General features: G+C 36.7%; 1 protein-coding gene across 9 annotated transcripts in view; it reads right to left on the bottom strand.

The window, feature by feature from the left end:
• Positions 1–15571, bottom strand: part of BCAS3 (BCAS3 microtubule associated cell migration factor) — a 592326-nt gene that overhangs the window by 254167 nt on the left and 322588 nt on the right. For 8 of the 9 annotated variants that reach the window (XM_047708851.1, XM_047708852.1, XM_047708848.1 and 5 more), the window contains one exon: positions 15148–15245. In XM_047708851.1, the coding sequence (XP_047564807.1) occupies positions 15148–15245 (98 nt within the window). Of the gene's footprint in view, positions 1–9977; positions 10115–15147; positions 15246–15571 lie in introns of those variants that run through there. The other variant, XM_047708854.1, reaches the window with a different exon arrangement.

The raw sequence follows: 15571 nt of genomic DNA on the forward strand, positions 1-15571 counted from the left end.
TAGTTCCCATGCATTAATGGACAAGAAAAGCAAGCAAATACACTTATATCTCAAGTATACTTTCACATTTGAGCTGAGTTCTTCTTTCCACATTTACTGGAAGACCAAATACTATTTTTCAGAATTTGAAGTGGGAGTTATTTCTGAATAAATTATACAAAACAAACCAAAATAATTTAAACATGTGAAAACACAAGTCCAATGAATGGGATCTGAACATCCTTATAAGCTTCAAAGGGATGAAGAACTCTTAGCTCTTAGATCTTTATAGTAATAAATATTATAGTGTACAAAAGTCCTTGGGAATCCCCACTCATATGTTATGCCATGATAGAAGATCAAGGTGTCAGGTCCACTTAGGATTAGGGCATTTTTGGCTTCTTTATGCTTTAATTCATATTTTGAAAAAGCAGTTAAAAATGATTCTAAGAGAAATATAATCACTTTGCCTCCCTCTCTTCTACCCCCAAATATAGAATAAATTACGAATTTTAAACACTAATATTCTGTTAGTTTGCATTTGCCCATGTAGATGGAAAAGAAATGTGACCTTGGGCAATCACTATTCTTTAGTGAAAGCCTTTTTCAGCTTGAGAAAACATTACCTGATTGATAGTGGCTTTCCTAGCTGAAAAGAAATGTCTACTGCTTAAAGCCGAAGAGTTTCTCTGCAAGCAGCCGGGATACCTAGGTGAGTCATGGGTGAAACAGTCTTCAGTCACAAAACTTTATCAAAGAGGTCTGACCAATGGCCCCTTAATATAGACATGCCATTCAGGAGTGGAGTGCTGTATTTGCTGACTTCTATGATGTACACAGTATATGATATAAAGAATAAATAAGGACAGTTCCTAGGTCAGATATAATGCTGCTACTTGCTGATCATAAGAATGAAATCAAGGTAGGCAATTGTGGCCAAGATACTGTTTAATATTCCAGAAAAAATTAAGGTTTCAGAGATTTATATCCTTGCTGCACCGCCTATGAGCTATATGACAATAGACAAGTTCTTTAACATCCTTTAAGCTCAGTTTCTTCATTTGTATAAACAAACAAAGAACTTGCAATGGTAACCTTTCAAATGCTGAAAACTATGTTAGGTGTTAAAGAGTTTCATTTATGTTTTATGGATAATGCATGCACATGTTCTAAAAGACTACAGTGGGAAAGAAAAAAGTCTCCTTCTTATTTCTGTTTCCTAGGCGCTCAGTTCCTCTCCTAGAAGGCAACTACTGTGTCTAGTCAAATGCAAAAATTTGGTTTCAATATTCCATGCTGAAATGTTGAATTCATTAACATTTATTGAGTGCCTATTATGTGTCAGACCCATTCAGGGTGCTGTGGGGAGTACAAAAGATGAGCTCACGGTCTAGAATGGGAAATGGTACCCAACTAACTTTAATATGAGGCGATAAACACAACAGTAAAAGTTTAAGAACAGCAGAGAAAGTAATTAATTTAATCAACAGGGTGAATAGGAATAAAGAGTAAAATTAAGAACAGGTTTCAAGGAAAATGAAAAGTTTCAGGCACCATACCAAAATTTTATTAAGGTCTCTCTAGCTTAGGCCCCCTGCTTCAGGAACTGGGATCCTACCACAGCTCTAAAAATTCTCTGTAAAGGTATTCACTTATGGCTAAAAAGGAAAAGTCAGCCCAATAGGAGAATGTCAAAGGGACTAGTATGTATGCTGTAAGGGATCTCTTTAGGAAGAGAGAAAAAGAGGGATGAAACAAAAGTCTATTCCCAATCATGCAAACACTCATTTGAAAGGTATATAAACTCATCTAAAAAAGGGATTAGTAACTGGGGAATTCAAGTTGCAAGTGTAACTTTGGTATTCCCTCTGATCTCAACACAGAGCATTTATAGAATAACTGATCTTTCCAATATGCTTAGTACACCAAAGCAAAACCAGTTTAAGACTCAAGACACCGTGTCTCGCAGGGCTGCCTGGAGCATCAGTACAAGTCATTGAACTGTAATGACATTACCAAAACGGTGGCAATTCTTCAACAAAATATTCTAGTTTAATGGAATTTAGGTCAGATCCTTATACGCTAATATTCTGGGTTCATGTATGAAATGGCTGAGCTTAAAAGGCAGTCCCAAATAACCATACAATGATATGTCAGAAAGTTAGCCTAGTATTGCCAGAACAAAAACAAGTCCATTCCCTTAAGTGGATGTTTGCCAGGCTTGACCATAGATTCTAGAAAGTGGGAATTTGCTACAGTGAATGCTTTATAAAGATAACCTTAAAACACAAATTCACATGCCAGCCTAGAAACATAAAACGTAAGTGATTTGAGGGCCATAATTCCTTTATTTTTATTAAGATAATGTAAAAGCTCTCAAAGATGAGAAACATACTACTTAAACATAATGCTGCTTTTAAAAAAATGACATAAAAGATGACTTGAAATACTTTGCCAAATATTCCAACTGATACCCATAGTTTACCAAAGGCTCAAACAAAGAAACAGTGACCATAAACATAAGGGCTAAGTCTAATAAAGGACTCTAAGCCAAGATCACATTTGCTAAGTTTAAGTGACGTAATGGAGATATAAAGATGTGGCATTATTAAATTTTAATCTGTTTATGGTATATTTAAAGCCTTACGCTTTTTAAAAAAATTCGTTTAGTTGACATGCAGTTCAATATTGGTTTCAAGAGTAGAGTTCAGTGGTTCATCATTTACATATAACACCCAGGGCTCATTGTAACAAGTGCCCTCCTTAATCCCTATCACCCATCTATCCTATCACCCACCCACCACCCTGCATCAACCCTGTTTTGTTCTTTATAGTTAAGAGTCTCTCATTGTTTCCCCCCTCTGTCTCTTTTTCCTGTTCATCTGTTCTGTCAACAATGCAACAAATATTGATTATCCTCTCTGTGGCAAGCACCGCTACCAAGCATGAGAAACATAAAGCCAGCCCTTATTCTTTTTTTTTTAAAGATTTTATTTATTTATTTGACACAGAGAGATCACAAGCAGGCGGAGAGGCAGGCAGAGAGAGAGAGAGGAGGAAGCAGGCTCCCTGCTGAGCAGAGAGCCCGACGCGGGGCTCAATCTCAGGACCCTGAGACCGTGACCCGAGCCGAAGGCAGCGGCCCAACCCACCGAGCCACCCAGGCGCCCCAAGCCAGCCCTTATTCTTAAAGAGCCCTCTATTATAAGACATTACCTTCCCCCTCTTTTTCAAGGCATCCTATCCACAGGGTAATCCAATAATAATGCCAACCAGAGTTATCTTAAGCCAAGCAGTGACAGAGCTATCAGGATCCACATCTCCTGTTAAGTAATTCGTGCCTCTTTTTCACTGTTTTTGCAGGCAAATTAATCTCGATCTCAATATACCTAAAAGCATCAGCATAGACAGTGACTTAAGAACTGCTACTAGTCTATCTCCAACTCACTCCTGTCCAGGGATAATTACGGATGTTGTAATATCTGCTTACCCAGCTTCTGTTTTCACCATATGTTTAGCTTCCAGAAAATATCAAACTCAAATATGTTATTATTTAAAGCTGCACTTCAAATCCAGGTCCTTAGATCAATGAAAAAAAAATTCTCTTTTGGTATTCAAAAATTCAGTCACTAAACATTAAAGTCACAACTTTTTGCAGGATATTAGGATCACATCAGAGGTAAGATTTAAACTTCAGCACCCCAAATCCTGGCGATACAATGTTCTAATCCTATAAGAATACCCTATTCTGTGATTACTATGATAGCCTCTTAAATACTGTGAAGTATAGGAAGAAGGACAAAGCTCCTATTTTTCTTCTCTCCATTCACAACTTAGCCCCAAAGTTCTGAATATAAGCATTTTCTGTAACAACAAGCTACCTTTATAACATCCAGATAATTATAGGTTCAGGTCAAGAACTCTAGACCATATTGATTACATCTCTGTGCAATCAGGACCCTCCAGCACTGTTTGTATTCACGATAACAGGGACAGCTTTTAAGTATCTGTGACACTAAGAATTTTCAGTCCTATCAATGCCAGAAATGGAAAGCCAATGACCAGTCAGGCCTGTCAGTTGTTGCCTGAAGCAATAAGGACAAGCTGGGAATTCATCATACTGGAACTTCATCTGCCAGCTGCATTCACACATTTTCACCACCTGAATAGTTGATTCTCTTCAACTCCCACATGGCTCATTTCAGCATACAGTGTTTTGAAATGAATATTTGATCAGGCAGGGTAAAAAGAGGTTTGGACTTATCTGAGGTGTCATCCTAATGCACTTTAAGTAATTCTAAGTATCAGGAGCTAGGTGTCTGTAGGTCCCATGCTTTGCATATTTCTGAAATGGACCTGTGATCCTAATTAAATATGATTAAATGAGACAAGCCATGTAAAAACACCTAGCAGTGTTGGGCACAAAGCTGTTTATCAATAAACATTGGTTCTCTGTTTTTTGTTTTGTTTTGTTTTTTACTTCTATCTAAATGGTGAATATCCTGAAGATTCCTCCTAGATCACTGGGAGATGGGGACCTCAGGATGCCAAAGAAATTTAAGAATTACCCTAATTCTGTCAAAATTCTAAACCCTCACCCAAATATAAACCTAAGAAATACAGAAACATTTAAAATTGCCTCAGGGACATCAAAAGAAAGCTGGGGTAGCAATCCTCGTATCAGATCAATTAGATTTTAAGCCAAGGACTATATTAAGAGATGAGGAAGGACACTATATCATACTTAAAGGGTCCAACAAGAAGATCTAACAATTTTAAATATCTTGCCCCTAACATGGGAGCAGCCAACTATATAAACCACTTAATAACAAAATCAAAGGGGCACCTGGGTGGCTCAGTGGATTAAGCCGCTGCCTTCGGCTCAGGTCATGATCTCAGGGTCCTGGGATCGAGCCCCACGTTGGGCTCTCTGCTCAGCAGGGAGTCTGCTTCCTCCTCTCTCTCTGCCTGCCTCTCTGCCTGCTTGTGATCTCTCTCTCTGTCATAAATAAGTAAAATCTTAAAAAAAAAATAACAAAATCAAAGAAACACATCAACAGTAATACAATAATAGTAGGAGACTTTAACACTCCCCTCACTGAAATGGACAGATCATCCAAGCAAAAGATCAACAAGTAAATAAAGGACTTAAATGACACATTGGACCAGATGGACATCACAGATATATTCAGAACATTTCATCCCAAAGCAACAGAATACACATTCTTCTCTAGTGCACATGGAACATTCTCCAGAATAGATCACATCCTGGGTCACAAATCAGGTCTCAACCGGTATCAAAAGATTGGAATCATTCCCTGCATATTTTCAGACCACAACGCTCTGAAGCTAGAACTCAATCACAAGAAGAAATTTGGAAAGAACCCAAATACATGGAGACTAAAGAGCATCCTACTAAAGAATGAATGGGTCAACCAGGAAATTAAAGAAGAATTGAAAAAATTCATGGAAACAAATGATAATGAAAACACAACAGTTCAAAATCTTTGGGACACAGCAAAGGCAGTCCTGAGAGGAAAATATATAGCAATACAAGCCTTTCTCAAGAAACAAGAAAGGTCTCAAATATACAACTTAACCCTACACCTAAAAGAGCTGGAGAAAAAACAACAAAGAAAGCCTAAAGCCAGCAAGAGAAGAGAAATAATAAAGATCAAAGCAGAAATCAATGAAATAGAAACCAAAAAAAAAAAAAGAACAAATCAACACAACTAGGAGCTGGTTCTTTGAAAGAATTAATAAGAATGATAAACCCCTGGCCAGACTTATCAAAAAGAAAAGAGAAAGGACCCAAATAAATAAAATCATGAATGAAAGAGGAGAGATCACAACCAACACCAAAGAAATACAAACAATTATAAGAACATATTATGAGCAACTATACGCCAGCAAATTTGATAATCTCGAAGAAATGGATGCATTCTTAGAGACATATAAACTACCAAAACTGAACCAGGAAGAAATAGAAAACCTGAACAGACCCATAACCAGTAAGGAAAAAATCTCCAAACAAACAAGAGCCTAGGGCCAGATGGCTTCCCAGGGGAATTTTACCAAACATTTAAAGAATTAATTCCTATTTTCCTGAAACTGTTCCAAAAAATAGAAATGGAGGGAAAACTTCCAAACTCATTTTATGAGGCCAGCATTACCTTGATCCCAAAACCAGACAAGGATCCCATCAAAAGAAAGAAGTATAGACCAATATCCTTGATGAACACAGATGTGAAAATTCTCACAAAAATACTAGCCAATAGGATCCAACAGTACATTAAAATTGCCTCAAGATTTCAGGATTTCAATAGTTTGACTCTGATATATCTAGGTATGATTTTCTTTGTTTTTATTCTATGGGGTACACTGAGCTTTTTGAAACTTTGAGAGTTGATATCTTTAATTTTGGAAAATTTTCAGCCTTTCATTTATTTCTTTGCCATTTCCCTCCTTGTCATCCATGTGTAACAATCACACATACATTAGACAATTTAACACTACCCCATATTCCTCATACTGAGTTCTTTTTATTTCATTATTTTCTTTTTTCTCTACTTCAGTTTCATAATTTTTGACTTGTTTCTGAGTCTCTGATCCTTTCTTCTCCTGCATCCAGTCAGCTATTGAGCCCATTCGACAAATGATTTTGACTGTATCATAGACAATTTTTTCTTTTTCTTTTTTTATATATTTTATTTATTTATTTGACAGACAGAGACCACAAGTAGGCAGAGAGGCAGGCAGAGAGAGAGGAGGAAGCAGGCTCCCTGCTGAGCAGAGAGCCCAATGCAGGGCTCCATCCCAGGACCCTGGGATCATGACCTGAGCCAAAGGCAGAGGCTTTAACCCACTGAGTCACCCAGGTGCCCCTCTTTTTTTTTTTTTTTTTTTTTTTAAGTAGGTTCCACACCCAACATGGGGCTTGAACTCATGGCCCTGAGATCAAGAGTTGCAGGCTCTAAGGACTGTGCTGGCCAGGAGCCCGGGGTATGTATGTATGTATATATATATATTATTATATATATATATTATATATATATATATTATATATATTATATATATATATATTTTTTTTAATCTTTACTTGAGAGAGTGCAGGAGGGAGAGGCAGAGCGAGAGGGAGAGGCAATCTCAAATAAACTCTGAGCTGAAAGCAGAGCCTTACACGGCACTTGATTTCATGACCCGAAGATCATGACCTGAGCCGAAACCAAGAGCTGGATGCTTAAACTGCACCACCCAAGTGTCCTCCACATTGTAAGTAAATTGTAATTTGTTTGTTTCATTTTGTTGCTTTTTTTTTTTTTAAGATTTTATTTATTTATTTGACAGACAGAGATCACAAGTAGTCAGAGAGGCAGGCAGAGAGACAGGGGGAGGCAGGCTCCCTGGTGAGCAGAGAGCCCGATGTGGGGCTTGATCTCAGGACCCTGGGATCATGACCTGAGCCGAAGGCAGAGGCTTTAACCCACTAAGCCACACAGGTGCCCCTGTTTGAGGTTTTTTTTTTTTTTTAACTATGAGTGAATACCTTCAGCTACAAGCGTAGTTTGGTGCCCTTGCTTTTATTATGCTAAGACACCATCAGTTTTATCTACCATTGCTTATGCACCATCTGGACTTAATGTCAATGCAGTATAAAAAAGGAGAGGCAAATAATGACTTCACATTACTATAAAAGTAGTTTTCATGCACAGACCCCTTCAAAGTGTCCTGGGGACTTCCAGAGATCAGTGGACCACACCACGAATTACTGGTATGTATACATATATACACATGTGTTTGGAAATGCAAAGAACCTAGAATAGCCAAGATATACATGAAAAACAAAAGTGAAGGCATTAGACTGCTAGATCTCAAAACTGACTAAAAAGCTACAGTAACTAAAACAGTATGGTAGTGGTGTAAAGAGAGAAAAACACACACACATATATCAATGGAACAGAATAGAGAATCCAGGAAAAATACATTTTTTAAAAAGGCATCAATGAAATTCTTTGGAAAAAAAGTTTATCTTTTTGATAAACAGTGCCAGAGGAAACTGCATGGAAGAAACTAAACCCTGATCCTTTCCTCGTAGCATAATAAAAAATAATTTGAAAGGGACCATATACCTAAATGCAGAGGCCAGAACTACACAATGACTAGAGAAAAGCATCACTTCAAGACTGGTGAAATGGCAAAAAATTTTGCACAAAACACAAAACACAAAAGGAAAAGCAATAATACTGGACTTCTGGCTGTCAAAAAATACCAATAAGAAAGTGAAAAGGCAATAAACTGAAAGGAAATATTTGTCAAATATCTGACGAAAGGCCTACATCCAAAATATTTAAAGAATTTGAATTCAATAAGATAACAGGCCAAATAAAAGTTGGTGAGAGGCTTCACAAATACATTACAAATAAAGATAATCAACTGGCCAGTAAGTACATTCAAGGGGCCCAATATCAGTATTCATCAGAGAAAAGCAAATTAAAACTACAGTTTACATTTACAAGAATGGCTAACACATTGCTAAGAATGAAAAATGGTATAGTTGTCTCAGGATACCTTCTTGGAGGTTCCTAATAAAGCTAAACAAGAGCCTGCTTTGTGATCCAGCAATTCCAGTCCCAGGTATATGCTCAAAATGTATGATTTCACATGCAAAAAAAAAAAAAAAATGCATACATGATAAAAAAAGACTTGTACAGGAAAGTTTATAGCAGCTTTATTCATAAAAAGCTAAAAGCTGAAAACAACAGGGCAATGGATATATAAACTGTTGTTATGTTTATATTATATTGCAATGTAAAAAAATGAATTAGTGTCACATGTAAGATGTGGATGAATCTCAAAAACATTAAGTTAAATAAAAGAAGCCGGATGCAAAAGAGTATCTATAAGATAATTTCATTTACATGAAGTTCAATATAGACAAAACTAATTTATGATGATAAAAGTCATAGTGATTATCTCTAGGTCAAAGGTAGTATATTGACTGGAAGGGGCATGAAGGAACTTTCTGGGATGATGGAAATATTCTAATTTGTTCTGAGTAGTGATACATACAGGTATAAAAATACATCAAGTTGTATGATTAAGATATACACATTTCTGCTATATGTAAATTATACCCTCCCTAACTTAAAAAAATTCTTCAAAGGTGATCCAAAGTACACACTGATAGATTTTTCAACCTGGAAGGAGCTTTGGAAATAATCTACTTCAATTCCTTCGTTTCTTATGGGAAGAAAGCCTTGGGTTTCAAAGCAATTTACCAAAAAGGCAATTACAGGCAGAGTTAAGACTAGAACCAAAGATTTGTTAAGTTACTACTCTATTCTTTCCACTACACCAACTTTTCAAAACAAGACTTTCGCCGGGAACAATTATTTTCACTTTGATTATTTGCTTTAGCTTTTCTCTGACAGTTTTCAACAATATCCAGGGGACTATCATGAGCTCTGGTTCCGACTAGTTGCCCGGGTGAGGTCCCAAGCTGCTTTTTAATTGCTCACTGGGCCTACATATTCAATGGGGAGAGACTCTTTTGTTTCTTTCTAAGTTTATAGATGGCACCTATAAGCATAAGCCTCGGACACAATTTAAAATAGTGTGGCACTAACAGTTTGACACTAATGTCACTAAGACAAATGGAATTCCCGGTTCAGACTTAAACAAATTCTAATACTGCCCCCAATATTGTCCCTCTGCCACTACGGTCTCAAGCAACAGACTGCATAAACAGTCTGGCCTTGTATTAAAGATGTAGTAATAAAGGTACAAAAAAGAGAAGTTGGGTCTTTTGGCCAAAAACCGCCTTGTAAATATATGGTACCCCAGTCTATCAACAGTGGGGAGAATTCCATCAATTCCTTCTCAAAATGCTTAGGAAAGACTTAAAGCCATGTCAAGGACTTGGTGCTTGCAATAGAGAAAGCAAAGGCGAGGTTTTAGTTGACACAAAGATTTATTCAAAGAAGCAATGTGTCATCAGAAAAAAAAGCTTTCCCAACAGCTTCTTCTACTTCTCTTTATAGTTTCTTCATCTTCAAGTGGGGCAATCTTTTTTTTTCTTAATTGTGCTGAGCTAAAATTTTCCACATTGTTAACTTGAATTTCATCTTCTAACATCCTACACATATTAGAAAGAAGAATGAGAGGAATATTTAAATCAGAAGGAGAGGGATGTGGCCGATCACCTTCCTCATGGACAAAAAATTTTTGATTCTATACAGACAAGTAGGTGTTCATTAGATTAGAGTTGAAATAATGCATAAACTTTCTCTTTTCTAATAAAAAAAAAAGCCAATCTTAACATCTGAGTTTGAATATTTGTTAACTGTTTCAAGAATAAATAGTGTCAAAGTAAAATTACTGACCTCCTTTTTCCCCTCTGAGGGACTGTTCACAGGTCACAACTAAGCCTTCTTTTAATTTCGCCCTCATCCATAATCCTCTTACTGATCCCACATAGGCTTTGAATACTCAAGGTACAAGTATGCCTGGGCTTTTCGTCACCTTATAATCACAAAGAGTATCTGGAAGTCTACTAAATGAAAACCACATCATGTATGCAAAGAAATATGTCAAAATTTCTAAAGAACTTTATTATCTTTCATATCTGAGAATTATTTTAAGAAATAACGAACACATCTCTGCCCAAAAAAGTAAAATGATTTTTTTGCACTGGGAACCCTAAATTCTTTCTACAGATGCAAAGAAGACCAGATAGGTAGGAAATAACACCTGTTGAAAGTTTCAGCGAAATGTTTAAGGCCATGATTTCAATGTCATGGTTTTGTCATTCAACTCTAGTTTTTGAAATCATGGCGCTAAGTAGCCTCACCACTGGATGACTAAACAGTGTTTCTTACAAATCTCTTTGCTTCTTACCACCAGCATCTCTTGTGTCTTCGATGGCTTTAAGACACAGTAACTAAGTCTTTCTGCCTCAGATTGGAATGACAACTGTAGATACAGTGAAATATAATCCTTTGGAATATTCTTCCCTCAGCACTTCACAAAAATCTCTGTAAAATAAAAGCATGCCTCTATATGAACATCCCTCCAGCAGAGATTTGACTTAAATAAGCTCCTTGTTGCCTACCCAATCATACTTCTCAAATAAGTATTATTTTGTTTTTTTTAAATGTCCGATGCACCAAATGCTAAGTACATAAAGCAGGCATAAATGATCATTATAAAACCAGTCAAAGCAGGCATAAATGAATCATTATAAAATCAACTGAATCAAACCAATTTGCATTTTTAAGTGTCTCATTTTCTTCAGTAAACAAATATTTTGATAGTGGGAAAAACTGGGTGCTGAAAAAGTATCTTCTGGATTAATGAATTTCTTAGAAATTATTTAGATTTCTTTAATTGTACGACAAAAATAATATTTCTCTTGAGTCCAGAACTCTGTCCCTACTTATAGAAAAGTTTATTGTAACACTAATTCCTGATTTATCAAAGCCTGCTCTAAAGTATAAGAACTCATTTTACTTAACTGTCTCAATTTTCCTTCTCCTACTATCATCTTCCATAGGAATGTACATAAATGATGCCCCCACCACTTCCAATAACGTTTTTTCTAAACAATGTTTATTTCTGTAGAGTTGGACAAAGGTGTCTGCTCTTCACATGAGCCAGGCATAAGTCTGTCTTTCAATCTCAGATGCTTTGAGTTCTTTATTGGTAAACATCAATTGCTATAGTAAAGCCACAAACGAAGAGAAACAAACTTAGGATGAACTAAATCTTTCTAGGCTTTCTGTCTGGATGACTCCAAAGCCACTTGAGATTGTTATTAAGTTACCCAATAGGTACAGCCCACAAGTCTGGAACAAGAGGATCAGTCACCAAGGTGGGAAACAAGGTCTGAATGAGGCATGGACAGCTATCTTTCTACTTTCTTTTCAGAGGTCCTAACCTTTATCATGTTGTAAAGAACAAACAATGAGAAGAAATTCTCAGATGCCTAACCAAAAGAAATGTACAGAGAAAAAAAGTCCTTTGTCTAGAAATGTTATCTATGATTCAGAGACACCGATGTTAATGAAAAATGGAATGGTTCCTTCAAACCTCCTTTATTCTGGGTAACCTGGATATAGGGTAAAATTCTATAAAGTATCCTTCCAGAATGGTCTTCTCCCTAAGTCCAGAAGGGAACATCTCATAATTACCTAAACTCAAAATTTTAGGTAGGATAGTACCCTTTTGAATCACCAAAGGTCAAACGTTACAGGAATGACATCTCCTTAGGAAGCACTTACAAATATTTATACACATATTTATACAGAGACAGTAAGAAGCTGGTTCACTGGCATCTAAAGGCATAGAATTTATGCCATGCCTAAATCACTGAAGTTAAGAAAAGCATAACATAATTTAGGAAATGTTCTTCTTTGTGAAGGAGTGAAGAAAAGACATACTAGATGATCAAGAAATTATGAAAACAAAATTTCTTAGCTTTCAGTTTCAATAGAATAACACTGCCAGATAAATATATAGATATCTAAAACATAACAGGCTGGCCCAAGGTATAAAAATAAAATATTTTCATTCTGAAGTCTGTTACAACTGTCAAAAGATTTAATCATATCACATTAAATTTCTAAATTCTATGCCTCTGAAAAGCAATTAAATGAAAACTAATTAAGCCACCACTAGTTTAGACAGAGAATGAGCTGTCACTGGAAATAGAAGGACAGTTATAAAATGTGCCATAGGAACAATTAAAAAGGCAATACATTTAGTTGTATAAATTGCATGAAGGTAAAACAAAGCAGTGAAGCCCAGTAAGAGGAGGTGCTACAGCAGTCATATCTCCAAGCAAAAGCAATCAAAACTCCAGAAAAGCATCTTCAGCATATGTAGCTAACTCCAATGCACAGGTCATAATCAGAGAAGCACTTCCTGGTTCATGAGCACTTGTACAAATTTATTAGATTCTTTTAATAGAAGAAACTGAAGCAGAATTTTCCCATTAACTTCTTTTTATAAGGAACCCAAACCATTTAGTCTCTCATCTTCCTAAATTACCAAAAGAAAAGTAAGTCTATTAGAACAGTGGTCCTATTAGATAAAGTAGATTAAGCTTCCCCAACAAAACATTATTCACTCACTTAAAAAAATGTGTTGAACAAAAGGGATCCAAACCATTTGAGAAGTAGAGAATTATTATTTCATAACAGTCCAATTCCTCATCTATGGGGTTTCTTTAGCTCAAAGTTAGAGAAAGCAGCACACACATTTCACTGCTCTGTCTTAGAAAGGAACTCTGGCTTTCTGGAATGAAAATAGGCTTAGAAAAATAACAACAGAGCTTAGTCACCAAGAAGTCCTTTCTCTACTCAAAAGATTAGTACTTTCGGGCAGAGGCTCATAGCTGTAGAACAATATCCTAGAATCTCCTACAATGTGTCTCTGCTGCAAATATAAGTAAATCAAGGGCAAAGATCTAGTTCCTTTTTCAAACATCAGTTGACAAATTCTTCTCAAGGCAGATTTAAATCAAATGATGGTTGCCAAGAGCTCACTGAAATTCCTATCTGTGGCAGGAGATGGAACCTTATTACAAAGAGCTAAAACTGAGATAGTGCTACATGATAAATATATAGTATTACCTCAGAGCAGAGTGCTGAATACGGCAACTTCTCATAACACCAGTAACTGCTCTAGTGACATGTATTTCACTTGCCTGGGAGTCACTTCACTCAAACATTCACACTATGGTAGTCTGAGAATGTTGAAACCCCCCCCCAACAAAGGCTACTACTGTAATCCTGAATCAAAAACTTCAGGTTACAATACAGCGCTGCCAGGATTCACGATGGTTAAATGATAATTCCAGATGAGCAGGATCTGTTAGCATTCTCAGACTGAAACTATCAAAAAGATGTATTGTTTAAGGTGCCCATCTCAATATTTCATTCAATGCAGGGGAGCAAGGATAGAGACTTCACACATTTCTGTGCTTGTTTCCAGGGGACGAACCATGGTTGCCGAGAGAAATGCAGAGGGGCAAGTATGAGCTCTCTGAAGTAAGAGTCTACATTAAAAATGAAGGCACAACCCTGGATATGGACAGCTAAATCAGACACAAGGTACAATCCACTGACCAAAAGAATCAGAAAGCTAAGAAAACATACAAAACCATTCAGCTTTCAAAACTTCCAAATACATCCAGACACAGAATCAGAAACAGAAGCTTTAGTCTTTTAAAAGTGACCTTCACAAATCAGTTCTGTGTTTGTTTCCATTTTCCTTCACAGTTTAAGCCTCAATCAAATCAGCAGTCTCTGGGGATTTTGAAATTGCTATAGATTAAAATCCTCTCTGACTCAACTGTTTGGCTAATGCCGAGTATTTAATAATTCTACTCATAAGAGACGTTTTCTTGATGAAACCCTGCTGTATGCTTTCTTCAGATGCTCTGCAGCTGCACCAAAACAGAAAGCACCACTGTCCTTATTTTATCAATACATTTAGAGATGAAAAAATGTATTGTCATAAACAGGTCTGTTATTTGGCAGATGCAGCAGAAAACAGTTTGACAATACTAATGCAGCAACCATCACCTACAGAGGCAAAGATCTACTCCCAGGTATTAATGATACATATCCACGGCTTGGCTCCAAGGAGAGGAGGTTAATAACTGTGATAGATCGACTAAAAGTTAAGTTAATGAATTTCTAGACTTTATGCTTTCAATAATAAAACCATTTAAGCTACAGCATTTGGACTCTCTACTTCCACAGATCAGGCCCTTTGATACTCAACAGGTTGAGTAAATTGAATCCATATATTGTATTTACGTTCTCTGTCAAGGTTGCTTCTCCACATTTGAGAGATCAAAGGCAAAACAGTCATCAACCCTGTAGCCTTCAATACTGTGTTCATTACATTTAATCAAGTGCCAACCCCACCGCATCATTCACCAACCTTAACAATACTTAAATGCATGGCATTGTTTAGCAACAAATGTAGGCACAGTATTGTTTTAACAAACACACACGTGTATACATGCACAACATGCACGCACGTCCCAAAACAAACAAACAAAAAGAGGAAGGCAAAAAATCTCATTCTCTCCATTGTGCAGGAAAAGAAATTTAAAATGCACACAACTATCAGGCACACATTTTGGAGGTGGTTCTCTACCTGAGGCAGCATCAATCACGGTGGAAATTCCCCTTCGATCAGAGACTGGACGGGATGACCCTGGCATGCTGACTGGGTCAGAGCGGACCGGCTGGATCCTGTAAGGCAATTTAATTTAATTCACATATGTTACCGGCATCAAAACTGTCGCGTGCTGCAACAGACCTTAAATCAGGAATGCTGGAATAGGCCAATCCCTTAAAGAAGCATTCATTCTAAAATGAGACAAAAAGGGGAACCGCAGTCCCCAACTCTTGCACAAATCTAACACACTGCAAATATTTCCTATACTCTGGACCTCTTCTCCTCTTTGTAAGTTACTCAATAGATTTTAAGGGGTTGAAAAATTGACATTAACTGAAAGGGATAAATTTAGTAGGATGGGAATGGAAACAAAATACTTTATACCAAAACCCATGATATT

Source organism: Lutra lutra, chromosome 16 (assembly GCF_902655055.1).
Source record: "Lutra lutra chromosome 16, mLutLut1.2, whole genome shotgun sequence".
Taxonomy (NCBI): domain Eukaryota; kingdom Metazoa; phylum Chordata; class Mammalia; order Carnivora; family Mustelidae; genus Lutra; species Lutra lutra.